The 26,991-nt window shown below is 36.8% G+C and overlaps 1 protein-coding gene, 1 long non-coding RNA gene and 8 other non-coding genes across 11 annotated transcripts in view; 1 reads left to right on the top strand and 9 right to left on the bottom strand.

Annotated features, from left to right (window-relative positions):
• The window catches only part of ipo13b (importin 13b), a 46,548-nt gene extending 37,408 nt beyond the window's left edge, over window positions 1–9,140 (top strand). The window contains exons 15-21 of one of the 2 annotated variants that reach the window (XM_053489009.1): window positions 2,582–2,678; window positions 3,711–3,763; window positions 6,286–6,352; window positions 6,517–6,575; window positions 6,754–6,843; window positions 6,944–7,125; window positions 7,592–9,140. In XM_053489009.1, the coding sequence (XP_053344984.1) occupies window positions 2,582–2,678; window positions 3,711–3,763; window positions 6,286–6,352; window positions 6,517–6,575; window positions 6,754–6,843; window positions 6,944–7,125; window positions 7,592–7,688 (645 nt within the window). In that variant the 3' untranslated portion in view covers window positions 7,689–9,140. Of the gene's footprint in view, window positions 1–2,581; window positions 2,679–3,710; window positions 3,764–6,285; window positions 6,353–6,516; window positions 6,576–6,753; window positions 6,844–6,943; window positions 7,126–7,591 lie in introns of those variants that run through there. The other variant, XR_008356581.1, reaches the window with a different exon arrangement.
• Window positions 9,141–11,439: 2,299 nt separating this feature from the next.
• trnag-gcc (transfer RNA glycine (anticodon GCC)) lies at window positions 11,440–11,510 on the bottom strand. The gene has a single exon. It is a non-coding gene; the product is annotated as a tRNA-Gly (tRNA).
• Window positions 11,511–12,826: 1,316 nt separating this feature from the next.
• Window positions 12,827–12,897, bottom strand: trnag-gcc (transfer RNA glycine (anticodon GCC)). Its single transcript has one exon. It is a non-coding gene; the product is annotated as a tRNA-Gly (tRNA).
• A 3,067-nt stretch (window positions 12,898–15,964) lies between these two features.
• On the bottom strand, window positions 15,965–16,035 carry trnag-gcc (transfer RNA glycine (anticodon GCC)). Its single transcript has one exon. It is a non-coding gene; the product is annotated as a tRNA-Gly (tRNA).
• A 1,318-nt stretch (window positions 16,036–17,353) lies between these two features.
• Window positions 17,354–17,424, bottom strand: trnag-gcc (transfer RNA glycine (anticodon GCC)). Its single transcript has one exon. It is a non-coding gene; the product is annotated as a tRNA-Gly (tRNA).
• Window positions 17,425–18,741: 1,317 nt separating this feature from the next.
• On the bottom strand, window positions 18,742–18,812 carry trnag-gcc (transfer RNA glycine (anticodon GCC)). The gene has a single exon. It is a non-coding gene; the product is annotated as a tRNA-Gly (tRNA).
• A 750-nt stretch (window positions 18,813–19,562) lies between these two features.
• Window positions 19,563–26,646, bottom strand: LOC128515347 (uncharacterized). The gene is made up of 4 exons (XR_008356607.1): window positions 26,589–26,646; window positions 21,047–21,102; window positions 20,764–20,868; window positions 19,563–19,621 (listed from the first exon to the last, which is right to left on the bottom strand). It is a non-coding gene; the product is annotated as an uncharacterized LOC128515347 (long non-coding RNA).
• trnag-gcc (transfer RNA glycine (anticodon GCC)) lies at window positions 20,181–20,251 on the bottom strand. The gene has a single exon. It is a non-coding gene; the product is annotated as a tRNA-Gly (tRNA).
• trnag-gcc (transfer RNA glycine (anticodon GCC)) lies at window positions 21,559–21,629 on the bottom strand. The gene has a single exon. It is a non-coding gene; the product is annotated as a tRNA-Gly (tRNA).
• trnag-gcc (transfer RNA glycine (anticodon GCC)) lies at window positions 22,616–22,686 on the bottom strand. Its single transcript has one exon. It is a non-coding gene; the product is annotated as a tRNA-Gly (tRNA).
• Window positions 26,647–26,991: the final 345 nt, after the last annotated feature.

The following is a 26,991-nucleotide window of genomic DNA, read 5'->3' as shown; positions in this document are numbered from 1 at the left end:
AGGGTGAGGTGGATCTGTACAGGTTGGCGAGGCAGAAAGATAGAGATGGGAAGGATGTACTTTAAAGAGTTGATGAATGAGGAAAACGAAAGAGAACAAAGAGTAGAAAAGGTGATTAAAAAGTTGCGTTGTGTCTTTGTAGAATTACAGAAGGCGTACGACAGGGTGCCGAGAGAGGAGCTGTGGTGTTGTATGAGAAAGTCTGGAGTGGCAGAGAAGTATGTTAGAGTGGTGCAGGACATGTATGAGAGCTGTAAGACAGTAGTGAGATGTGCTGTAAGTGTGACAGAAGAGTTCAAGGTGGAGGTGGGTCTGCATCAAGGATCGGCTCTAAGGCCTTTTTTGTTTGCTCTGGTGATGGACAGGATGACAGATGAGGTTAGACAGGAGTCTCCATGGACTATGATGTTTGCAGGTGACATTGTGCTTTGTAGCGAGAGCAGAGAACAGGTGGAAGAAAATTTGGAGAGGTGGAGGTATGCTCTGGAAAGCGGAGGAATGAAGGTTAGCCGCAGTAAGACGGAATACATGTGTGTGAATGAGAGGAACCCAAGAGGAAATGTAAGGATACAGGGAGCAGAGTTTAAGAAGGTGCAGCACTTTAAGTACTTAGGGTCAACGGTCCAGACCAACGGAGAGTGTGGAAAGGAGGTGAAGAGGCGGGTACAGGTAGGTTGGAATGGGTGGAGAAAAGTTTCAGGTGTGTTGTGCGATAAAAGAGTATCAGCGAGAATGAAAGAAAAGGTGTACAGGACAGCGGTGAGACCAGCTATGCTCTACAGCTTAGAGACAGTGGCACTGAAGAAAAGACAGGAGGCAGAGTTGGAGGTAGCAGAGCTGAAGATGTTGAGGTTCTTCTTGGGAGTGACAAGGATGGATAGGATCAAGAATGAGTTCATCAGAGGGACAACCCATGTTAGATGTTTTGGAGATAAAGTCAGAGAGGCCAGAATGAGGTGGTTTGGACATGTTCAGAGGAGAGATGGTGAATATATCGGTAGAAGGATGCTAAGGTTTGACAGCCAGGCAGGAGATCTAGAGGAAGACCAAAGAGGAGATTTATGGATGCAGTGAGGGAGGACATGAAGTTAGTTGGTGCGAGAGAAGAGGATGCAGCAGATAGGGTTAGATGGAGGCAGATGATTCGCTGTGGCGACCCCTGAAAGGGAACAGCCGAAAGACAAAGAAGAAGACCTTATGTCTAAAAATTTCTGTTGAAGTTATGTTTTGAGGGTATATAGTGAATAGGAAGCCAGAAGTACTGTAGATATAGTATGAAAAATTAAAGACAGATATTAACGTTTGTTAAAGAAATTAAAGTAATTAATTCTAAATATTCTTTTTTTCTTTAAGAAACTATTTTCATTGGTTTGACCACATCATGTGGCAGTACTTCTAATATCTGTTTGAATAAATTTAATTAAAATTCAGATGCTATTAATTTTAACTAATGGGAGTTCAAGTGTAATTCAATTCATTTTTATTTGTATAGCGCTTTTAACAATTGTCACTGTCGCAAAATAGCTTTACACAATCAAAAAAAAAATTAAGTTGTATGGAATGAGTTTGAATCAAAATCGTCAGATAATCCCTGATGAGCAAGCTGAGGGCAACAGTGGCAAAGAAAAACTCCCTGAGATGGCAATAGGAAGAAACCTTGAGAGGAACTGGACTCAACAGGGAACCCATCCTCATCTGGGTGATAACGGATAGCAGAAATTGATCTGCATTCATACTGTGGTTCAGGTGGCAGGCAGTTCAGTATAACAGTTGATCTTAATTGATGTTAATATGGAGTCCAGGTAATACTGGTAATACTGATAGTAGTGTAATGCTGATTTATATTTGACAATTGAATTAATGTTCACATCAGAATGAAGAAAGAAAGCATGATTGTCATATAATCACTTCTTGCCAACTTGGTTAGCAGAAAAGCATCTCAAAATAGATAACACTTTAAACCTTAAGAATCTAAGGTTTTTATGGCTCTTAATTCATCGAAACGGGACAACTGAAGACTGGAAGACCAGGTGATTCTTTAAATTGTTTATTTATTTATTTATTTATTTAAATCTAAAGTTGTCCAGTTTGGGTGACTCTGTGCCCATAATATTCTCAGAATCTTATTCTTAGCTGACAGGAGTGGAACCTGATGTGGTCTCTTGCTCTTGTAGCCCATCCACCTCTGTGTTCTATGTTTGGTGGTTCCTGAGATGATTTTCTGCTTACCACACGAGTGGTTATATATGAGTTACTATATCATTCAGGATAGCTATTTACCCCTAAGTCTCCCATTAACAAGGCATTTCCACCCATAGAACTGTCCTGTGTAAACTGCGTAGATCGTGTGTGAACATTTCAGAAGATCAGCCATTTCTAAAACACTCAATCCAGTCCTTTTGTGTCATGATTAAAGTTGCAAAGATCACGTATCTGACCTGAATCTGCATGACTTTTTTCTTTTTCTTTCATTGTTGCCATATAATTGGCTGATTAGATAACTGCATAAATGTTGCCCTAATGAATAGTGTTTTTCTGCTGTAAGATTTAAAATCTGTTTTGTCTTAATGATTTTTACTAGATGATGCATATATTTGCCGGCGAATCAGACCACTTTCCCCCAATCAAAGCCCTGTTTGAGCTGGTCACCTCCGTTACCCTTACCATCTTTCAGCAAGGTACGCATTACAGACTAACCGTTTTTCTCATTCAGTGCTTATGTAACAGTCTGTTTTTACCTATCTTTTTCCTAGCAAACAAACTTCACATATTTCTAACAGGTGTACTTTATTACTTTAGGTGACCGCAAGATCTATTGTAACCACAAAAAGCTTTTTTTTTTTTTTTTTTTTAAATATATGTATAAATAACCAAAGCATCATGGAAAGTTCCCATTCCTTCATCCTGTCTTGTTTTCGACACAGTGTTCCAAGATAATAACTGTTCATCTTCTCTGCATCTGTCTCCTTCTCCTTATCCATTTACAGTTTGTTTTGCCTCTCAGTTCACCGATTAACCTCATGTATTTATGTGTTGTTAACCCTCTGATCCCCAGCAGGTCCTTAACTGTGGCTCTGAGAACCTGCCATGGCCTGTTTTTCCTTTAGCTTTGTTTTTTTTGTTTTTCAAAAGTGTTTCTGGGCGGATTGGGGAGAGCTGTGATGGGGGTCTTGTTTGGAGTGTGGGAACTGCTAGGGGAAGGGAGTTTTGGGGCTAGGTGATGCCCCATTCTCTTGTGTTGACCACACTTTTCAGTGAACCCTGGGTTGGGGCAGTTGGGAAAGCATGTCTAATTTTAAGACCACCAAGTAAAAAAAGAGAAACCAAAAAAAGGAGAGGAAATAAGTTGTAACAGTAGCAGGTGCCTCCTGGGTTCCCACTCCAAACCCACTTTGGTTTTTTAGGTTTGTTCTTTTTTTTCTTTTTTCTTTTTTCTTTCTCGTTATTTCTCTTTCAGTTAGTTCTTTATCCTGACTCATGACTTTTTCTGGTTTCAAGATTTATTTTTTTTTCTTTCGGGAGACTGCTTTTCAAGCCTTACATGCTTCTCGTCTCCCCTCTTTTTCTCACATGTGCAATTATTTCAGTGAGATCCTTTCTGTTGCCTTTTCTTTCCACATGACTATTCGGTCTGTTCTGTTGCTGTTTGTATATATTATTATTATTATTATTATTATTATTTCTTAAGTTACATCTTTATTATATTTTAGGGCCCAGGGATCATCCTGATATTGTTGATTCATTTATGCAACTCCAAGCTCAGGTGTGTTTTTGGTTTCTTATTTCATTCACTTTGGGTTTCTCTCTCTCTCTCTCTCTCTCTCTCTCTCGTTCTTCTGTTTTTTTTCCCTTCCTTTTTTTTTCTACCCTCTGATTTTGGGTCTGAGGTCACCCTTTTCTTTGCCTGAGCCGACAAAGGAGCACTTTTGGATGACTGACGCAGTCTCTCCTTCAAAAGTCTTGGTTGTGGTGAGCCTGGTCAGCACCTCAGAAATGTGATCGATCATTTCAGAGGAGGAAACAGCCACTTTTGGAGTGTTAACATACTGTATGAAGTCATACATTTCATGTACAGACAACTGGGTGATCTGTGAGTTGGGGTTCTTTAGAAATGTCACTGTTATTGCAATCCAAGCTGTTCCTGTTGTTTATCAATGTGGTTTCTGTAAGGGTGCAGAACTAATTAACCAATTTTACACACTTCCTGGCCAAAAAAATGCCCTGCTTGGAATGAAATAAGCTAATAATTCGGAGCCTTTCATTGGATAATTACTGTAGTGGTGAATTTGTTTCAGATCACATTCATTTTAACCCTAACTAATGCAGTGAGTAGCTTCTTATTTCCTAAACAACCAAGGAATTGTTTTCTAGGGCTTATCCCATGATCGTGGAAAACATATTGCAGTGTTTCAGAAGCATCAAGGGCCTGCATGAAATAAATAAACCACTAAGGATGTTGCTTAGATTATTGCAATTGGGTTAAAAACTGTTCAAACACATTATATCTGGAAGGATAGTGCTGAACTGTCATCTATTTGGCCTTGATCGAAAATCACTTGGTGAAAAAATGCACAGTAGATTGTTGCTTGTTTACTATACAAGTCTCTGGAGGCAGTGTTATGATCTGGGGCTGCTGCAGTTGGTCAGGTCTAGGCTCAGCAACATTTTGTGGCAATAAAATGAAGTCAGCTGGTGACCTGAATTGTAAAAGGTGGCTCCGGGAGCATGAGGAATCATTTTCACACATAAATTCTAACCCCAGTGAAAGCCAGAGATGTTCTGAAGAAAACTTAACAGAATTTGTGCTCTTAGCAATAAATGAATGCAAGTCTGGATGGAAATCAAATATTGTGACATTGCATAATGTTGTTGAAACAGCGCGATGACAAATGTCCGACAACATATTAGAGTTAATGCCTTTTTTTTTTTTTTTTTTTTGGGGCCAAGCAGCATATTTCAGTATTGTACTTCAGTATATGTTAGTGCCTATATAAAAATATGTTTTAGATTTATCTATGCCAATTCAAAATGACTTGTTGACGATCACTTAAGCCTTTCAGTAAACAATTCTTTTAAATGTCATTTAACAAATTATAGTGTATATATATATTTTTTTATATTTTTACTTTTAGGTTCACCCGTTTCCTTAAGTTTCTAAAGGGCAGAGGCCCTTTTGAGCTTAGTGGTTTGTCTGCATGAGATTTTTATTCTTCTGTAATGTAAATGAGAACAGAAATTAATTATGTCACATATGTTAAACAACACTATGTAACTGTAAATGGATAAATATATATATATATATATATATATATATATATATATATAGTAACCATAAAACAATATTTATTGTTTTAAGAAACAATCAACATCAATAACAGTATGACCTCACATTTTGACATTTATATCCCTTATTGTACCAACATTAATTAAAAATGATCAATTCAGCATTTGTTGTTAAACTATTAAGAACATTTAACAACATTTACAACTATATTCTTTAATGCCATATCAACAGTTTACTTTTATTACCCCAAGTAATTATAGTATTGTTCCTTTTTACTATAGAATGATGTAAATGATGGATTTAGTGAATTTTTAAACATGTCATATGAACACTTCTAAATGGAGACCTTTCAGGTTGATTAAAACACAGTTACAGTCTCTAAGGCCCCCACTCCCAGCATCACTCCAGTCTCAAAACCTAAACCCCAGTTAATTTAACATTCTAATTAATACTGTTGAATTGGCACCCTTTGTCTACCATTTGGTTTACATCGTCAGTTCTCATTGCCTCCACTCATTTCTGCCTTTGGCTGGACCTCAGGTCCATCTGTTTTTTTCTCTTTCTCTCAGTCCTTCTGTCCTTCTCTGTTCCTCCTTTCCTCAGTATCCTCTCATCCTCAATAAGTTCCTTAATGCATTAGTTGTCTTTATCCGTACATGTTACTTAGATTTTTGTTGCATACTCGGTCCAGGAAGGACAAGTAGTGGAATTAATTTAAAGAAAAGAAAAAGAAATGAGGAAATCATGCCACTTTTAGTTTGACTTAAGTTAAATTTCAGTATTTGATTTTTCACAGTTGATTTCTTACTTACGTGATCAGTTTGCATTAAAATAAGTTAATGTACATTAAGTTTTTTTTTTTTTTTTTGTTAAATTAAGCACATCGTAGAGGAGCAGAAGGTAATATCTTGGGTAGGAGTGTGGGTTGGCTCTGAACGGATCCAGAGGTTATCCAGGAGTTAGGCTGTATGTCATGTTCACTGGTTGTGTCTGATTTGTAGGCTCTCAAACGGAAGCCCGATTTGTTTTTATCTGAGAATCTTGACGTGAAAGCGGTGTTCCATTGTGGTAAGTCACTGTTTAAGGTCTGAACCTAAGAAGTGACATCATGATCATTTTGATTGAATGAATGGTTGTCTGCAAATCATACTGAGAATATAATGAAGTTTAAAAGAAGAATAAAAATCCCATGGGGTAACTTTACATCTAATTCTTGTTTGTCTTTGCCGCAGGAATTTTGTCACTAAAATTTCCAGAGGCCCCTACTGTCAAGTCTACTTGCCTCTTCTTTGTAAGTTAGAATATAGTGCTGTATTATTGCACATCAACCTTTCTGATAGTTGGTGTATTATCTAAAAATATAGTATTCTTTAATATCTAATAATCCTGATATGAGTCAAAAAAACATTATTGTGTAGCCATTGTTGTTTTAAGAGTTTTTTTTTATTTTTTATGTGTGTGTTGGACAGACTGAGCTATTGCCGCACTGCGCCGATGTTCCTCCTGTGGCCCAGGTTGTGCAAGAAAATGGCAAGCTCCTGTTGCTGGCTGTCCTTGAGGTAAGTCACTAAGCATCTCGTGATCTCACATCTATGTACAAACCAAGTCTAACATGGTCATTCTCCTCTCTCGCTTCCCTCTCTCTGTCTTTTCTTGTAGGCAATCGGAGGTCAGTCTTCACGCAGTCTAATGGACCAGTTTGCAGAGGTGTTGTTCTCTATGAATAAGCACTGTTTCAGTTTGCTCACTGTGTGGCTCAAAGAGGCCCTGCAGTCTCCAGGTTTCCCCTCATCCCGAGTCTCTGACGAACAGAAAGACACATTCAGCCAGCAGATCCTTAGGTACTGCTCACACTCACCTCAGTAACTAAGAATGCTTTCACACCTACCGGCTTTAGTTTGTTTAAATCGACTTCATCTGCTGTGAACACAGTAATCACACTCTGGTGCGGACAAAAGAACCACACAGAGACTCCCAAAAAGAGGTACCCTCAATCCGAATACTCTGGCAAACTTGGGTTAACCATTCTCACATGGTTTAAAGTGACCCATTTTTATGCGCTTGGTTTTTTAAAGTGTGTTACAGTTAACCTTGTTAGGAATATCCATTATTTTTAAGGTTTGTAACTTTAGTTGGATTTCTCAGAGTGGGTCCCATGTATATCCAGAACCGAACCTATCTAGGTCTCTGTTGTGTGTACATTATTGTTCCTGCTCGTAATAAATAATTCTTAATAAAAGTTCTTTTGGGCTTGTATATACTCTACAGTTTTATTCTAATATCTCTCTGTCCATCTCTTTCTCTCAGGGAGCGAGTGAATAAGCGACGGGTGAAGGACATAGTGAAAGAGTTCACCCTGGTGTGTCGAGGGCTGCACGGCACAGAGTATGCAGCAGAGTACTGAGCACTGAAGTCCAAAGTTTGTAGTGGCTCCATCACTTTAACGGAAACTCAGACCTGAATAATAGCGTAGTGAAAGCCTGACAGGTGGATATTGTTCAGAGCATGCACTGTAAGGAACTAAAGAGGGCACTCTATAATATATTTTTAGTTTTTTTTTGTTTTTCTTTCTTTGTGCCGGTTTGGACCCTCTTGGATGTGAGCTGTACTGTTTTATCGAAGCAGTACTTTTCATATACGTCTTTCTCCCTTTGCTCCCCTCGCAACTATTTCAGCATGTGCGTTGTTCACTTTCACTTCACCTCCACAACCTCTTCTCATGTTCTTGATCTTCCGTGGCTCCTAGGCTGTTTACTTGTGATAATTTCTGACATTGTATCAACCATGGAATAGTGGTAGTTAAATGTTTTATTTTGTAATTTAAAGATACTGAGATCTAAAGTAAATATATATATACACATATATAAACACATACTATCTGTCAGACTGTGGGAATTGTCCGAGTTATGGATCTTGCAGATACTGCTGCTGACAAAGAGAGGGACCAATAATTTTTCTCTGTGGCTTTATATATACATGTCTGTATAATCTAACTAGACTCCACTCATAACGTGATTGAGGAGGAGAAAAAAAGGTTATGACTTTTGTCATGGCCTTTTTTACGATTAAAAATTTATTATTTTAATATATAATGTTGGCAGCATGCACAAGGTTGATTAGACTTGATTTTACAGATACTCTGAAAAATTGTGATAGAACAGACTTTAACGATCATGAAAAAAGTTCTGATTTTAGTTTTCTGCCCTGTGTATGGTGTCCTCTTGGAAAAGCTGCTGGAAGCCTATAATGGCTGTGAGATACACCTGTAGATGTCAGTGTGTCATTTGAGTAGAAAGAATATCCAGAATGTCAGGTAAAAAGAGAGAGCGAGGACAGTGGTCAAGTGTAAGCTGTGCACCCAACACTGTACGGGTGGCAACGATCATTTATTTCGGATGCTATTTTGTGTGTATGTATGTATGCACATGCATGTGTCGTTGTACACTTGCTTGTCAAGATTGCAGCTTCTGTACACTGTTGAGTGCACTAATAATAAAACTGAAAATGATCTACAGTATACTACAAGTCCACATGTGTTTGCCATTAGAAGCCCTTGAATGGGGCACTTCAGTGGCTGGGTGCCCCTGTGTTTCTGTCCACTGCCCAGCTGCTGCCTGCAAACATGTAGCATGTCTGTTTTGTTTTTGAGGCAGTTGAATCGGGCATGCAGCAACAGAATGTGTTGTGTGCATTTGGCTGGTAAGGATACTTCCTCAGCCTGCCATGTTGTTTACCAGTTGTGGATATATTTTAGAGAAGGGGAGGGTGAAGAAAAAAGTGAAGAAATGTACATTAGTTTGACTTTTTTTTCTCTCTTTTGTACCATGTTTTAATTTATTAAATATCTACGATGGCCTCTCTTGTTTCTGTGTCTTCATTTAATGAGTTTTACTACCTGCAAGGTCCTACAGAGATGGACTTAATCTAGCCCATGATTCCAAATGTGTTAATTGAAGTTGAGGTCAGGGCTCAGGGCAGACCAGAAAAACTAAAGAGATTTAAAATGTTATTTTAATTTTTGAGAAGACCATTAATTAAGGCAAAATAAAGGCACCAACAGTTACGCAAAATCTCACCTTGGAAAATGATTGGTATTCAAATATGCTCATATATGGGATAATTCTTGAGGCACACACTGTTAAAATTACGTATTGTCAATTAAATTGGCTCAGAGCAGTGTTCATCCTCATTTGGGTGAAACAGGAAGCAGGAATTGGTCTGTATTTATACTGCGTATTAGGTGGCAGCCAGTTCAGCTAAAACAGTTGATGTTAATTGATGTTAATATGGAGTCCAGGTAGTTATTGGAGGCAATTGCAGTCTTGAACTATCGAGCAACCACAGCCAAGTCAAGTCCTCAGAGAAACAGCTGTCAACACCAGTTGAGGCCCGAACCGTCTTCATAGTGAAACCATCCCCAGACACCAGACGCATTCCAAAGAGACACAGGGGCATCCATGCGACGAAATCTCCAACCAGAAGAAGGGCACCAGGATGGGTCAGACAGGTCCTGAGGGCAGAGGGAGTCTGGATCACTGGCAGCTCAGCAGCTGTCATTTTAAGCCACTGGACTCTATTGAGGTTAGCTTATACGAAAAGACGGAAAAACAGTGATTTACACATAAATCTTAAACACTTAAAACTAAAATAATTAGAGAAATTAAAATATTTACAAACATATTTACATATTTCCTGCCAAACATACAAACATATTTCCTGCCATCGACTTATTTATTTGTTTAAATATATACTCAGCAAAAAAAGAAACGTTCCTTTTTCAGGACTGTGTATTTCAACAATAATGTTGTAAAAATCCAAAAAACTTTACAACTCTTCATTGTAAAGGGTTTAAGCAATGTTTTCCATGCATGTTCAATAAACCATAATCAATTAATTAAAATGCACCTGTGGAATGGTCGTTAAGACCTTAACAGCTTACAGAAAGTGTCCCAGGGTCCCTGCTCATCTGAGTGAACGTGCATTAGGCATGCTGCAGGGAGGAATGAGGACTGCTGATGTGGCTAGGGCAATAAATTGCCATGTCCGCACTGTGAGACGCCTAAGACGGCGCTACAGGGAGACAGGAAGGACAGCTGATCATCCTCGCAGTGGAAGACCACGTTTGACCTGACAGGATCGCTACATCCGAATATCACACCTGCGTGACAGGTACAGGATGGCCACAACAACTGCCCGAGTCACACCAGGAACACACAATCCCTCCATCAGTGCTCAGACTGTCCGCAATAGGCAGTCCATGAGGAGGAGATGCACTGCAGTACTTCAAGCAGCTGGTGGCCACACCAGATACTGACTGGTACTTTTGATTTTGAGCCTCCCTTCATTCAGGGACACATTGTGAAAGATTTTTAGTTTATGTTTTATGGTGTTGACTCTTTTAGTGTTCATACAAATATTTACACATTAAGTTTACTGAATGTAAAAACAGTTGAAAGTCAGAGGACGTTTATTTTTTTGCTGAGTATAGTTGATATGGAAGCATGGAGTTATATGATGAAGCCCAGATAGAAGAGACGCTTCCAGGCTATTACACAAGGTCAATTACAATTACACAAGGTCCTGAGGCTAAACACAACTTTTAAGGGATCGCAAAGTTTCTTAGCCTCCTCATTAGGTTATCGTTCTCTGGCTTCCATATAAAAATGGGATGAAATACCTGGGGGAGGGAAGTGCATAAATGCTATGTATTAATTCTGGCTGGAGAGGGAAACACCACAGTGACACTATCTTCATAGTGAAAGACATAGTGAAACAATACATAACCAAATGTTTTAACAATGCATACTCCTCTGTTTCTTACAAATCTACAAATTGTCAACATTTTATGAATGAATATTTAAATGTTATTATTAGTCTTAGGCAGTGAGTGCAACATGATACCCTGTAAACACATTCATGTAATTCATAATAGGCACACAGATCTGTAGCCATTTTTAATTTGGCATGTATGTTTAGTTACAATGTGTCTCCCCAAGAAAGTATTTAGTAAAAGGTGAAAGATTTATACAATGTGTAAAGAAACAAATTATATGAAATTGTATATGTACAAATTTTCTTTTGATCAAACATGAAGCTTTACATAAGAAAGATATATATAAACATTTTTTTTAAAACATATATATTAAAAAATGTGTTGCATTGGCCGGGAATCGAACCCGGGCCTCCCGCGTGGCAGGCGAGAATTCTACCACTGAACCACCAATGCGTGCTCGCGCTTTTGGACGACCGGAAGTGATCAAATTCTTTCCCTAAACCACTACGGATGTGATATATTTTTGGCCACGAACGCTTTGTGGCGCTGTTGCATTATTTTCAAATTCAAGACCAAAGCGGTTCCACTGCAGACGCTGTTATTTTTTATTTTACGGTAACCACAGATGAACAATTTATTGTTACATTACGAAAATGAAACAAAACACATGCAACAACATCAAGAATATTAAATATTTAATTATTTTACACTAAGTATATGAATAAAGACAGGCTATAATATGACAAAGCATCTACAATTCCGTCAGTGAAATTCAGGTATAGTGGAGTATAGGCTTTTGTAAAAATCCTAAAACCGCTTAATATCATTCAGATGCCTGCTTTAAAGAAAGTTAATATTATGTTGTATGCGATTTACTGTATAGATATTTTTGAGAACTGCAAGTATAGTTTAACCTGTACACACCTGGTACTCTGATGGTTGACTCTGTGGACAGAGGACTTGCTTGGTCTGGCATGGGAAATATCTTCTCCCAAGGCAAGGGCACAGGACTTTTTACAGATGACAGAGCTGGGGTTGCAAGAAGGAAGGCGTGACAAGCAACTAAACTGTTAGTTGATTACCTTTAACAGAAAGATTTATATAAATAATCACATCAACACTCAGTGCATTACATAAATAAATATGACAGGACGGTTTATATGGATAAACTGTTATTTAGAAGAAATGTGACACAATCAACACCTACTTGTGTACCCTTCAGTGGAGGTGGAACGGACGATGAGGAGAGTGTGTGCATTTACAAAAATTGGTGCTAGTAAAGATAGAAGTCACAATTTACCTTTCCTGATTATCTCGACCAGACATAGTGAAACAATACGTAACCAAATGTTTTAACAATGCATACTCCTCTGTTTCTTACAAATCTACAAATTGTCAACATTTTATGAATGAATATTTAAACGTTATAATTAGTCTTAGGCAGTGAGAGCAACATTCATTCCCTGTAAACACATTCATGTAAGTGTTAGTCACCAAATCAGTTCAATAATTTTTTCCCCCTTTTTAAACATATAAGAAGAATAAAATGAAGAGTTACTTTGATCATGTGAGGTATCAAGTCAACATTTTCTTTTGATCAAATATGAAGATTTACATAAGAAATATATATCTAAACATTTTTTAAAACATATATATTAAAAAAATGTGTTGCATTGGCCGGGAATCGAACCCTCTTTTGATCAAACATGATGATTTGCATAAGAAAATATATCTAAAAATTTTTTTAAATATATATTAAAAAAATGTGTTGCATTGGCCGGGAATCGAACCCGGGCCTCCCGCGTGGCAGGCGAGAATTCTACCACTGAACCACCAATGCGTGCACGCGCTTTTGGGCGACCGGAAGTGACCGAATTCTTTCCCTAAACCACTACGGATGTAATATATTTTTGGCCACGAACGCTTTGTGGCGCTGTTAAATCATTTTCAAAATCAAGAACAAAGCGGTTCCACTGCAGACGCTGTTCTTTTTATTTTACGGTAACCACAGATAAACTAATTATTGTTACATTAAGAAAATGAAACAAAACACATGCAACAACATCAAGAATATTAAATATTTAATTATTTTACACTAAGTATATGAATAAAGACAGGCTATAATATGACAAAGCATCTACAATTCCATCAGTGAAATTCAGGTATAGTGGAGTATAGGCTTTTGTAAAAATCCTAAAACCGCTTAATATTATGTAGATGCCTGCTTTAAGGAAAGATAATATTATGTTGTATGCGATTTAATGTATAGATATTTTTGAGAACTGCAAGTACAGTTAAACCTGTACACACCTGGTGTAAGAAGAATTGAGTCATCAAGTCATAGTCACTAGGATAGTTAGTAAATAAAGAATAACAATAAATAAATAAATAAAACAAACTGTTCTAGAATGTGAGAAGGAAAGATTTAAGTGAAGATTCAATATGGGAAAACAATTCATAGTCCCAGCATAGGAGGACATTTGGCTAGGAACCTCTTTGGTCTCAATGCCTGTTGTTCTCTGTGAAGCGGTGGTGGTGCAGTAGCACAAGAAGCAGCTGGAAGAAACATATAAAACTAAAATAAAGACCACATTTCGTAATAGGCACGTGGATCTGTAGCCATTTTTATTTGGCATGTATGTTTGGTTACAATGTGTCTCCCCAAGAAAGTATTTAGTAAAAGGTGAAAGATTTATACAATGTGTAAAGAAACAAATTATATGAAATTGTATATGTACCTGGTGTAAGAAGAATTGAGTCATCAAGTCATAGTCACTAGGATAGTTAGTAAATAAAGAATAACAATAAATAAATAAATAAATAAATAAAACAAACTGTTCTAGAATGGGAGAAGGAAAGATTTAAGTGAAGATTCAGTATGGGAAAACAATTCATAGTCCCAGCCAGAGGTGGGACAAAGTCATTGTTTGGCAAGTCACAAGTAAGTCTCAATTCATTGCCCTCAAGTCCTGAGTCAAGTCCCGAGTCAAGACAGGCAAGTCCCGAGTCAAGTCCCAAGTCAAAGCCAACAAGTCTCAAGTCAAGTCCAAAGTCCTACGGTTTGACTTTCGAGTCTTTTCAAGTCTTTTTAGCAGAAAAATAAAATGTATACAGATTATGTATGGTTGTAAGATCTGTATTTATTAAACAAACCTTTTTTTATGAAAGTACATTGCTCAGATACATACAAATACAAATGTTAGTAAATGCTAGTAGCAATGTAAAATGGTAGCACATATTCTCAATGAAGTAAGCTACTTCATGCAAACAATAACGTTGTTTTCTTCACATAACATTAAAGAACTTTGCTCCCTACCTTGTGTGATACACTCACGTAGGCTACCTCATACAAACAATCTGGTGCTGTGTCGAAGTTGGTTCCCCCATCAGGATGCGTTTTTTTAGCTCCACCCCCGTGAAAAGGGAACGCGCATTTAGGAGAAGGCTCGCCTGCGAAGGGTTATGTGTGGACCACTGAGATTCTACAGAGCGCGGTAAAGAATAAAAAGGACAGTTAGTGTCCCTGACGAACTCTAGCCAAGAGGATGTGTTTCCCTTGTTATCTTGGACATATTTAGAATGATGAACCTCGGCCGAGTCACTTGTAGGCTGTAAACATGTCAGGATTTTGTCTGATATTTCATATCAAATATGCCTTTTCAGCAAAACCATAATGCCAAAATAGAGACCCGTCAGATACAGTCTCAAGACATTAATAATAATAATAATTATTATTATTATAGCATAATTAAATATTATATATTATAATATTAATAATAAGTATTATTATAAATAAATATATAATAATAATAATAATAATAATTATTAGTATTATTAGTATTATGCGAGATAATTAGCATTTTATCCGTGTGATGTCAATTCACTAGGTCACATTATTTGAATAAACCCAAACTGCATATAAAAAAATCAGCAAATCATAAGTGATTAAATATAAACAATACAACGCATGTACTGACATGTTTACAGCCTGCAAGTGACTCAGCCGAGGTTCATCATTCTAAATATGTCCAAGATAACAAGGGAAACACATCCTGATGGCTAGAGTTCGTCAGGGGATTAAAAAACGCTAACAATTTCCTTTTTGGCCTTTTCTGCGTTCCGCAGAAGCTCAGTGGTCCGCGCATATAGACAATTTTTTATAGCAACACAAAGCTACCTTCAGTATCATTTCGCGAACTGGCGCGTGCACGTTGTTGTCACGTTGGACGCTGTCGAATTAAAAGAATCTACGGTACTTTCATTGGATGTCGTGCCGCATGCGCTCTGTTACACACACGCGCACAGACACATAAACAGAGATAGAGCGGTCCGTGTTAACATACTTTTTATCTTTGGGCTTTTTATGGGAAGTAGCAAGTCTTTACAAGTCAATAGGCGCAAGTCCAAGTGAAAGTCCGACTTATTTATGTTGAAGTCCAAGTCGAGTTGCAAGTCTTTTTATATTTTGTCAAGTCTAAAGTCATCAAATTCATGACTCGAGTCTGACTCGAGTCCAAGTCACATGACTCGGATCCACACCTCTGGTCCCAGCATAGGAGGACATTTGGCTAGGAACCTCTTTGGTCTCAATGCCTGTTTTTCTCTGTCAAGCGGTGGTGGTGCAGTAGCACAAGAGGCAGCTGGAAGAAACATATAAAACTAAAATAAAGACCACATTTCGTAATAGGCAAGCGGATCTGTAGCCATTTTTTATTTGGCATGTATGTTTAGTAACAATGTGTCTCCCCAAGAAAGTATTTAGTAAAAGGTGAAAGATTTATACAATGTGTAAATAAACAAATGATATGAAATTGTATGTGTACAAATTATCTTTTGATCAAACATGATGATTTGCATAAGAAAATATATATAAACATTTTTTAAAATATATATATTAAAAAACGTGTTGCATTGGCCGGGAATCGAACCCGGGCCTCCCGCGTGGCAGGCGAGAATTCTACCACTGAACCACCAATGCGTGCACGCACTTCTGGGCGACCGGAAGTGACCGAATTCTTTCCCTAAACCACTACGGATGTAATATATTTTTGGCCACGAACGCTTTGTGGCGCTGTTGTATTATTTTCAAATTCAAGACCAAAGCGGTTCCACTGCAGACGCTGTTATTTTTTATTTTACGGTAACCACGGATGAACAATTTATTGTTACATTACGAAAATAAAACAAAACACATGCAACAACATCAAGAATATTAAATATTTAATTATTTTACACTAAGTATATGAATAAAGACAGGCTATAATATGACAAAGCATCTACAATTCCGTCAGTGAAATTCAGGTATAGTGGAGTATAGGCTTTTGTAAAAATCCTAAAACCGCTTAATATCATTCAGATGCCTGCTTTAAAGAAAGTTAATATTATGTTGTATGCGATTTAATGTAAATAGATTTTTTTGAGAACTGCAAGTATAGTTAAACCTGTACACACCTGGTACTCTGATGGTTGACTCTGTGGACAGAGGACTTGCTTGGTCTGGCATGGGAAATATCTTCTCCCGAGGCAAGGGCACAGGACTTTTTACAGATGATAGAGCTGGGGTTGCAAGAAGGAAGGAGTGACAAGCAACTAAATTGTTAGCTGATTACCTTTAACAGAAAGATTTATATAAATAATCACATCAACAGTCAATGCATTACATAAATAAATATGACAGGACGGTTTATATGGATAAACTGTTATTTAGAAGAAATGTGACACAATCAACACCTACTTGTGTACCCTTCAGTGGAGGTGGAACGGACGATGAGGAGAGTGTGTGCATTTACAAAAATTGGTGCTAGTAAAGATAGAAGTCACAATTTACCTTTCCTGATTATCTCGACCAGACATAGTGAAACAATACGTAACCAAATGTTTTAACAATGCATACTCCTCTGTTTCTTACAAATCTACAAATTGTCAACATTTTATGAATGAATATTTAAACGTTATAATTAGTCTTAGGCAGTGAGAGCAACATTCATTCCCTGTAAACACATTCATGTAAGTGTTAGTCACCAAATCAGTTCAATAATTTTTCCCCCTTTTTAAACATATAAGAAGAATAAAATGAAGAGTTACTTTGATCATGTGAGGTATCAAGTCAACATTTTCTTTTGATCAAATATGAAGATTTACATAAGAAATATATATCTAAACATTTTTTAAAACATATATATTAAAAAAATGTGTTGCATTGGCCGGGAATCGAACCCTCTTTTGATCAAACATGATGATTTGCATAAGAAAATATATCTAAACATTTTTTAAAATATATATATTAAAAAATGTGTTGCATTGGCCGGGAATCGAACCCGGGCCTCCCGCGTGGCAGGCGAGAATTCTACCACTGAACCACCAATGCGTGCACGCGCTTCTGGGCGACCGGAAGTGACCGAATTCTTTCCCTAAACCACTACGGATGTAATATATTTTTGGCCACGAACGCTTTGTGGCGCTGTTGTATCATTTTCAAAATCAAGAACAAAGTGGTTCCACTGCAGACGCTGTTATTTTTATTTTACGGTAACCACAGATAAACTAATTATTGTTACATTAAGAAAATAAAACAAAACACATGCAACAACATCAAGAATATTAAATATTTAATTATTTTACACTAATTATATGAATAAAGACAGACTATAATATGACAAAGCATCTACAATTCCGTCAGTGAAATTCAGGTATAGTGGAGTATAGGCTTTTGTAAAAATCCTAAAACCGCTTAATATCATTCAGATGCCTGCTTTAAAGAAAGTTAATATTATGTTGTATGCGATTTAATGTAAATAGATTTTTTTGAGAACTGCAAGTATAGTTAAACCTGTACACACCTGGTACTCTGATGGTTGACTCTGTGGACAGAGGACTTGCTTGGTCTGGCATGGGAAATATCTTCTCCCGAGGCAAGGGCACAGGACTTTTTACAGATGATAGAGCTGGGGTTGCAAGAAGGAAGGAGTGACAAGCAACTAAATTGTTAGCTGATTACCTTTAACAGAAAGATTTATATAAATAATCACATCAACAGTCAATGCATTACATAAATAAATATGACAGGACGGTTTATATGGATAAACTGTTATTTAGAAGAAATGTGACACAATCAACACCTACTTGTGTACCCTTCAGTGGAGGTGGAACGGACGATGAGGAGAGTGTGTGCATTTACAAAAATTGGTGCTAGTAAAGATAGAAGTCACAATTTACCTTTCCTGATTATCTCGACCAGACATAGTGAAACAATACGTAACCAAATGTTTTAACAATGCATACTCCTCTGTTTCTTACAAATCTACAAATTGTCAACATTTTATGAATGAATATTTAAACGTTATAATTAGTCTTAGGCAGTGAGAGCAACATTCATTCCCTGTAAACACATTCATGTAAGTGTTAGTCACCAAATCAGTTCAATAATTTTTCCCCCTTTTTAAACATATAAGAAGAATAAAATGAAGAGTTACTTTGATCATGTGAGGTATCAAGTCAACATTTTCTTTTGATCAAATATGAAGATTTACATAAGAAATATATATCTAAACATTTTTTAAAACATATATATTAAAAAAATGTGTTGCATTGGCCGGGAATCGAACCCTCTTTTGATCAAACATGATGATTTGCATAAGAAAATATATCTAAACATTTTTTAAAATATATATATTAAAAAATGTGTTGCATTGGCCGGGAATCGAACCCGGGCCTCCCGCGTGGCAGGCGAGAATTCTACCACTGAACCACCAATGCGTGCACGCGCTTCTGGGCGACCGGAAGTGACCGAATTCTTTCCCTAAACCACTACGGATGTAATATATTTTTGGCCACGAACGCTTTGTGGCGCTGTTGTATCATTTTCAAAATCAAGAACAAAGTGGTTCCACTGCAGACGCTGTTATTTTTATTTTACGGTAACCACAGATAAACTAATTATTGTTACATTAAGAAAATAAAACAAAACACATGCAACAACATCAAGAATATTAAATATTTAATTATTTTACACTAATTATATGAATAAAGACAGACTATAATATGACAAAGCATCTACAATTCCGTCAGTGAAATTCAGGTATAGTGGAGTATAGGCTTTTGTAAAAATCCTAAAACCGCTTAATATCATTCAGATGCCTGCTTTAAAGAAAGTTAATATTATGTTGTATGCGATTTACTGTATAGATATTTTTGAGAACTGCAAGTACAGTTAAACCTGTACACACCTGGTACTCTGATGGTTGACTCTGTGGACAGAGGACTTGCTTGGTCTGGCATGGGAAATATCTTCTCCCAAGGCAAGGGCACAGGACTTTTTACAGATGATAGAGCTGGGGTTGCAAGAAGGAAGGAGTGACAAGCAACTAAATTGTTAGCTGATTACCTTTAACAGAAAGATTTATATAAATAATAACATCAACAGTCAATGCATTACATAAATAAATATGACAGGACGGTTTATATGGATAAACTGTTATTTAGAAGAAATGTGACACAATCAACACCTACTTGTGTACCCTTCAGTGGAGGTGGAACGGACGATGAGGAGAGTGTGTCAGACAGTCCTGCAACAACAAAGGTCTTCTCCATCATTTACATTTTGGCAAAAATATACAAACATTGGTGCTAGTAAAGATAGAAGTCACAATTTACCTTTCCTGATTATCTCGACCAGACATAGTGAAACAATACGTAACCGAATGTTTTAACAATGCATACTCCTCTGTTTCTTACAAATCTACAAATTGTCAACATTTTATGAATGAATATTTAAACGTTATAATTAAGTCTTAGGCAGTGAGAGCAACATTCATTCCCTGTAAACACATTCATGTAAGTGTTAGTCACCAAATCAGTTCAATAATTTTTCCCCCCTTTTTAAACATATAAGAAGAATAAAATGAAGCGTTACTTTGATCATGTGAGGTATCAAGTCAACATTTTCTTTTGATCAAATATGAAGATTTACATAAGAAATATATATCTAAACATTTTTTAAAACATATATATTAAAAAAATGTGTTGCATTGGCCGGGAATCGAACCCTCTTTTGATCAAACATGATGATTTGCATAAGAAAATATATCTAAACATTTTTTAAAATATATATATTAAAAAATGTGTTGCATTGGCCGGGAATCGAACCCGGGCCTCCCGCGTGGCAGGCGAGAATTCTACCACTGAACCACCAATGCGAGCACGCGCTTCTGGGCGACCGGAAGTGACCGAATTCTTTCCCTAAACCACTACGGATGTAATATATTTTTGGCCACGAACGCTTTGTGGCGCTGTTGTATCATTTTCAAAATCAAGAACAAAGCGGTTCCACTGCAGACGCTGTTATTTTTATTTTACGGTAACCACAGATAAACTAATTATTGTTACATTAAGAAAATAAAACAAAACACATGCAACAACATCAATTAAGAAAATAAAATAAAACACATGCAACAACATCAAGAATATTAAATATTTAATTATTTTACACTAAGTATATGAATAAAGACAGACTATAATATGACAAAACATCTACATTTCCATCAGTGAAATTCAGGTACAGTATAGTGGAGTATAGGCTTTTGTAAAAATCCTAAAACCGCTTAATATCATTCAGATGCCTGCTTTAAAGAAAGTTAATATTATGTTGTATGCGATTTACTGTATAGATATTTTTGAGAACTGCAAGTACAGTTAAACCTGTACACACCTGGTACTCTGATGGTTGACTCTGTGGACAGAGGACTTGCTTGGTCTGGCATGGGAAATATCAGCTCCCGAGGCAAGGGCACAGGACTTTTTACAGATGATAGAGCTGGGGTTGCAAGAAGGAAGGAGTGACAAGCAACTAAATTGTTAGCTGATTACCTTTAACAGAAAGATTTATATAAATAATCACATCAACAGTCAATGCATTACATAAATAAATATGACAGGACGGTTTATATGGATAAACTGTTATTTAGAAGAAATGTGACACAATCAACACCTACTTGTGTACCCTTCAGTGGAGGTGGAACGGACGATGAGGAGAGTGTGTCAGACAGTCCTGCAACAACAAAGGTCTTCTCCATCATTTACATTTTGGCAAAAATATACAAACATTGGTGCTAGTAAAGATAGAAGTCACAATTTAACTTTCCTGATTATCTCGACCAGACATAGTGAAACAATACGTAACCGAATGTTTTAACAATGCATACTCCTCTGTTTCTTACAAATCTACAAATTGTCAACATTTTATGAATGAATATTTAAACGTTATAATTAGTCTTAGGCAGTGAGAGCAACATTCATTCCCTGTAAACACATTCATGTAAGTGTTAGTCACCAAATCAGTTCAATAATTTTTTCCCCCTTTTTAAACATATAAGAAGAATAAAATGAAGCGTTACTTTGATCATGTGAGGTATCAAGTCAACATTTTCTTTTGATCAAATATGAAGATTTACATAAGAAATATATATCTAAACATTTTTTAAAACATATATATTAAAAAATGTGTTGCATTGGCCGGGAATCGAACCCGGGCCTCCCGCGTGGCAGGCGAGAATTCTACCACTGAACCACCAATGCGTGCACGCGCTTTTGAGCGACCGGAAGTGACGGAATTCTTTCCCTAAACCACTACGGATGTAATATATTTTTGGCCACGAACGCTTTGTGGCGCTGTTGAATCATTTTCAAAATCAAGACCAAAGCGGTTCCACTGCAGATGCTGTTATTTTTATTTTACGGTAACCACAGATAAACTAATTATTGTTACATTAAGAAAATGAAACAAAACACATGCAACAACATCAAGAATATTAAATATTTAATTATTTTACACTAAGTATATGAATAAAGACAGGCTATAATATGACAAAGCATCTACAATTCCATCAGTGAAATTCAGGTATAGTGGAGTATAGGCTTTTGTAAAAATCCTAAACCGCTTAATATTATTTAGATGCCTGCTTTAAAGAAAGATAATATTATGTTGTATGCGATTTACTGTATAGATATTTTTGAGAACTGCAGGTACAGTTAAACCTGTGCACACCTGGTAAAAGAAGAATTGAGTCATCAAGTCATAGTCACTAGGATAAGTTAGTAAATAAAGAATAACAATAAATAAATAAATAAATAAAACAAACTGTTCTAGAACGTGAGAAGGAAAGATTTAAGTGAAGATTCAGTATGGGAAAACAATTCATAGTCCCAGCATAGGAGGACATTTGGCTAGGAACCTCTTTTGGCTCAATGCCTGTTTTTCTCTGTCAAGCGGTGGTGGTGCAGTAGCACAAGAAGCAGCTGGAAGAAACATATAAAACTAAAATAAAGACCACATTTCGTAATAGGCAAGCGGATCTGTAGCCATTTTTAATTTGGCATGTATGTTTAGTAACAATGTGTCTCCCCAAGAAAGTATTTAGTAAAAAGTGAAAGATTTATACAATGTGTAAATAAACAAATGATATGAAATTGTATATGTACAATTTTTTTTTGATCAAACATGATGATTTGCATAAGAAAATATATCTAAACATTTTTTTAAATATATATATTAAAAAATGTGTTGCATTGGCCGGGAATCGAACCCGGGCCTCCCGCGTGGCAGGCGAGAATTCTACCACTGAACCACCAATGCGTGCACGCGCTTTTGGGCGACCGGAAGTGACCGAATTCCTTCCCTAAACCACTACGGATATTTTTGGCCACGAACGCTTTGTGGCGCTGTTGCATCATTTTCAAAATCAAGGCCAAAGCGGTTCCACTGCAGACGCTGTTACTTTTATTCTACGGTAACCACAGATGAACAAATTATTGTTATTATAATTATTGTATTATTGTTGAGAATAAAAAAAAAACACATGCAACAACATGAAGAATATTAAATATTTAATTATTTTACATTAAGTATATGAATAAAAACAGACTATAATATGACAAAGCATCTACAATTCCGTCAGTGAAATTCAGGTATAGTGGAGTATAGGCTTTTGTAAAAATCCTAAAACTGCTTAATATTATTCAGATGCCTGCTTTAAAGAAAGTTAATATTATGTTGTATGCGATTTACTGTATAGATATTTTTGAAAAATGCAAGTACAGTTAAACCTGTACACATCTGGTACTCTGATGGTTGACTCTGTGGACAGAGGACTTGTTTGGTCTGGCATGGAAAATTATTCCCCAAGGGTCCAGATTGAGTCCTATGTTTTCTTTGCATATGCTCCCTTTGGGGGATCTCCTTTCATTGTTATGCGGATGATCAGAACTGTCTTTGTCTTAACGAAAATAAGACTGAGATTATGTTTGGTTGTCCTAAGGATCTGAGTGCTTGTGTAGATGGACTTGATGATTTAGGATTGTATATTCGTCTATTTACCAGGAATCTCTGTGCGATTTTTGATGGTGCTTTTAAATTTGATAAACAGATTAGTGCTGTTATAAAAGCTAGTTTTTCAACTGAGACTGTTGGCTAAAGTCAAGCCCTACCTTCCGTGTAAGGAGTTTGAAAGTGTAATTCATGCTTTTATTACAGCAAGACTAGACTACTGTAACTCTTTATATATTGGATTGGATCAGTCATCTCTTCAAATTCAAATTCAAATTTTATTTGTCACATACACAGTCATACACAGTACGAAATGTAGTGAAATGCTTATACGACTGCCATTGACCCTAAAAGAGAATTAAAGTTTACAAATAAGAAATAAATATGGATAAAAGAAATACGATAGAAAATAAAATAGAAAAATTAAATTAAACTAGGAAAAATAGAACTAAAAATAAAAATAGAAATATGATGTACATAAAAATAGAAATATACTGTACAAATTGAAATATACTGTACTGGGTGTGCAAATATGCATAGAACAAAGTGTCTTTGTGCAAAGGTTATTAAAGTGTCTTTGTGCACTGGTCCAGGATGTAAACGTAAACATGTAGTGTAGTTGTGAAGGTAGGTGTGCAAAGTTATTAAAGTGTCTTTGTGCACTGGTCCAGGATGTAAACGTAAACATGTAGTGTAGTTGTGAAGGTAGGTGTGCAAAGTTATTAAAGTGTCTTTGTGCAATGGTCCAGGATGTAAGCGTACAACATGTAGTGTAGATATGAAGGAAGGTGTGCGTGTAATTGTCCATAGTGTCCATGGATGTAAAAAGATTGACTGATTTGATCAATTATGAAAAGATTGTGTTAGTTCCAAAAAGATTGTGTTAGTTCTGAAAAGATTGTGTTAGTTCAGTGTTCTCAGTTGATTCAGAATGCAGCAGCTCGGCTCTTAACTGGGACTAGAAAGCGTGAGCACATTACCCCGGTCTTAGCTTCACTAGACTGGCTTCCTGTCTATTTTCAAATGAGTTGGCGCCTGTATATTTATCAGAGCTTTTACATTTCCGCACTCCCGTTAAAGCACTAAGGTCGTCTAATCAGGTGCACCTGGATGTTCCGAGAGCCAGATTAAAAAATAATGACCGAGCTTTTTCCGAGCTTTTTCAGTGGTGGCACCTAAGCTGTGGAATGATTTACCTGCTCACATAAGGACTGCTGAGGGTATTGAAATTTTTAAGGCATTACTTAAGACACACTTATATTCTTTGGCTTTTATTTTAAACTGAGTTGAGATATTGAGACATTGTAACAATTTTTAATGTATTGGTTGTGTGTGACTTTCTCTTTTGAAAAAAGCTTGCTCAAACCATTGGGCCATGTCCACGTCCACGTAGCCAGATATTTTAAAAAACAAAGATTTTTGTACTTAATTTTAGCTAGATCTTGATGGCCCTACACCAGCAGCTGCATTTGAACGTGTGGTGTTGGCAAACATTTCTATGATTTTCGCACATTTTGCTGCTTCCACTTGTAGGCATTTGCATCTTTTCTCCCGCAGCTTCTCTGCACCCCCTTGCTCTTTTCTCTCTTTTTCTGGTTTATTCATTGTTATAGAAGGACTCATCTCAAACTCCGGTCGAACTCTAAATAGCAGATTTTGTCAAGGGGAGATGAGGGCTGGCCAGGAGGGAGGTAGGGCGTGGCCTGAGATTTTATTGGACTAGCTCGATGTCCTTTAACACAGTCAACCAATGGGCCGCGATTCGTGTCTCAGATACTCTTCCGTTGCAGTAATAAATAAATTGGCCTAATAAAATTTTAAAAATATATTAAATTATGACTAACAGCCCCGGCCCAAAAATGTGCGTTGGCCCACCGGGCATTGCCCTATGGTCAGTCCAGGCCTAAGTGCAGTAAACAGAATTGAACGGTTCTCCTTAATAAATGTTCTACGGCTAGTTGGTCGTTCTTTTGTCATGCTCCCATAGACGCTATGCAGTGCAATATATTATTATTACAAGATATGAGCAGTGAGGTAAATGTGAAAGTCTTAGGTACAGTGAAACCTCAGATTGCGAGTAACGCGTTTTTGGAGTGTTTTTAATACATTTAGATTTGGAAAATGAGCAAGTCTTGGTTTACGAGTATCGAGTATCATGTATCACGCATGTGTTTCTTGTTTTGACGCCAAGCGTCACGTGATCACAACTAAGCAAACGTTTTTTCTCTCTCTTGCGCTGCGGAATTGTGGGTAATCGTCTTCCCTGCTGGGTCTAAGTGCGCGTTTCGTACTGTATAATCAACATTCGTGCCCGCGTGTACTGTTTACTATAACAATATAACATACTTTAAAGTTCAGGATTAATTTGAGTTTGCATGCAACAATTAATTTGAGTTTCCATTATTTCTTATTTGAAAATTTGATTTGGAGTATTTTGAAATACAAGCCCGCTTCCGGAACGACTTATGCTCATAATCCAACATTCCATTATTGTTTGTTATTAAATACACAGTGTAGAATTTATTGTTGCCAAAGGGTTTATTGCTCAATCTTAACACACTTTCAGTATACTTACTCCTCTGTAGTTCTCGCTCTGTTCTTAGAGCCTCTGTGTAACAGCTCAAATCAAAACGGCAGGTTGAATTATCTAATTCTTTAAGTTATACCCCAATCAGAACTGCACATGCCTGTCACTGATCAGACACTAAGTAGTATGTATTCTACTACTGCTTCCCTCAAAGACTAGGGCTCTGTAGCCCTCACCTCAGTAGAGATGTAGTGTTTTGAGCAGCTGTTCAGAGACTTCATTTCTTCACTTCTTGATACACTGGATTTATTATAGTTTGCATACCGTCTGAACAAGACAAAATAAGACTTAACACTGACAATAAACTGTACCACTGACAATAATATTTTGCACATTCTGTGCAATTTCTCTATTTCATATATTTTATTGTAAATTGAATCGTCAATTTTTACATTTTACATTCTTATCTTCATTTGACTTTTATTTTACTGAAAATCCTTTCTTTATATTAACAGCAGTGATATGTATTTCTGTCTTTCTTTTCATGGAAAAAAAAAATCATGGAAAGTTGTTTAAGCTTTTCATTGCATATCATACTGCGTATGGGTATGTGAGTAACAAATAAAAATGAGAAAATATAAATTGTATATTAATTTTTTTAGAGTATATCTGAATGTACACTCACCAGACACTCAATTAGGTACAGCTGTGCAACTGCATGTAGACATGGTCAAGACAATCTGCTGAAGTTTAAACCGAGCATCAGAATGGGAAAGAAAGGCGATTTAAGTTACTTTGAACATGGCATGGTTTTTGATGCCAGATGAGCTAGTCTAAAATTTTCTTGACACATGCTGGATCCTAAATTCCAACTAATCATGCTGTAAATGCCACAGCCCACTTAAGTAGGAACTAAGCTCATCTTGTCGATCCATTAATGACCACAGGAATCTAAAATCATCTCACACTAGTTCCGTGAACAGTGAGTCTTTGTGATGCTCTCATGTCAACATGGACCAAGGCAAAAAAGGGGCCAACCCAGTAAGTAACAGTAAAAAGGTAAAAAGTTCTTATATTGTAAGAAAAGG

Source organism: Clarias gariepinus, chromosome 27 (assembly GCF_024256425.1).
Source record: "Clarias gariepinus isolate MV-2021 ecotype Netherlands chromosome 27, CGAR_prim_01v2, whole genome shotgun sequence".
NCBI classification, from domain to species: domain Eukaryota; kingdom Metazoa; phylum Chordata; class Actinopteri; order Siluriformes; family Clariidae; genus Clarias; species Clarias gariepinus.
Note: the sequence above shows the minus strand (reverse complement) of the source record. Positions and strands in the feature narration are given on the sequence as shown.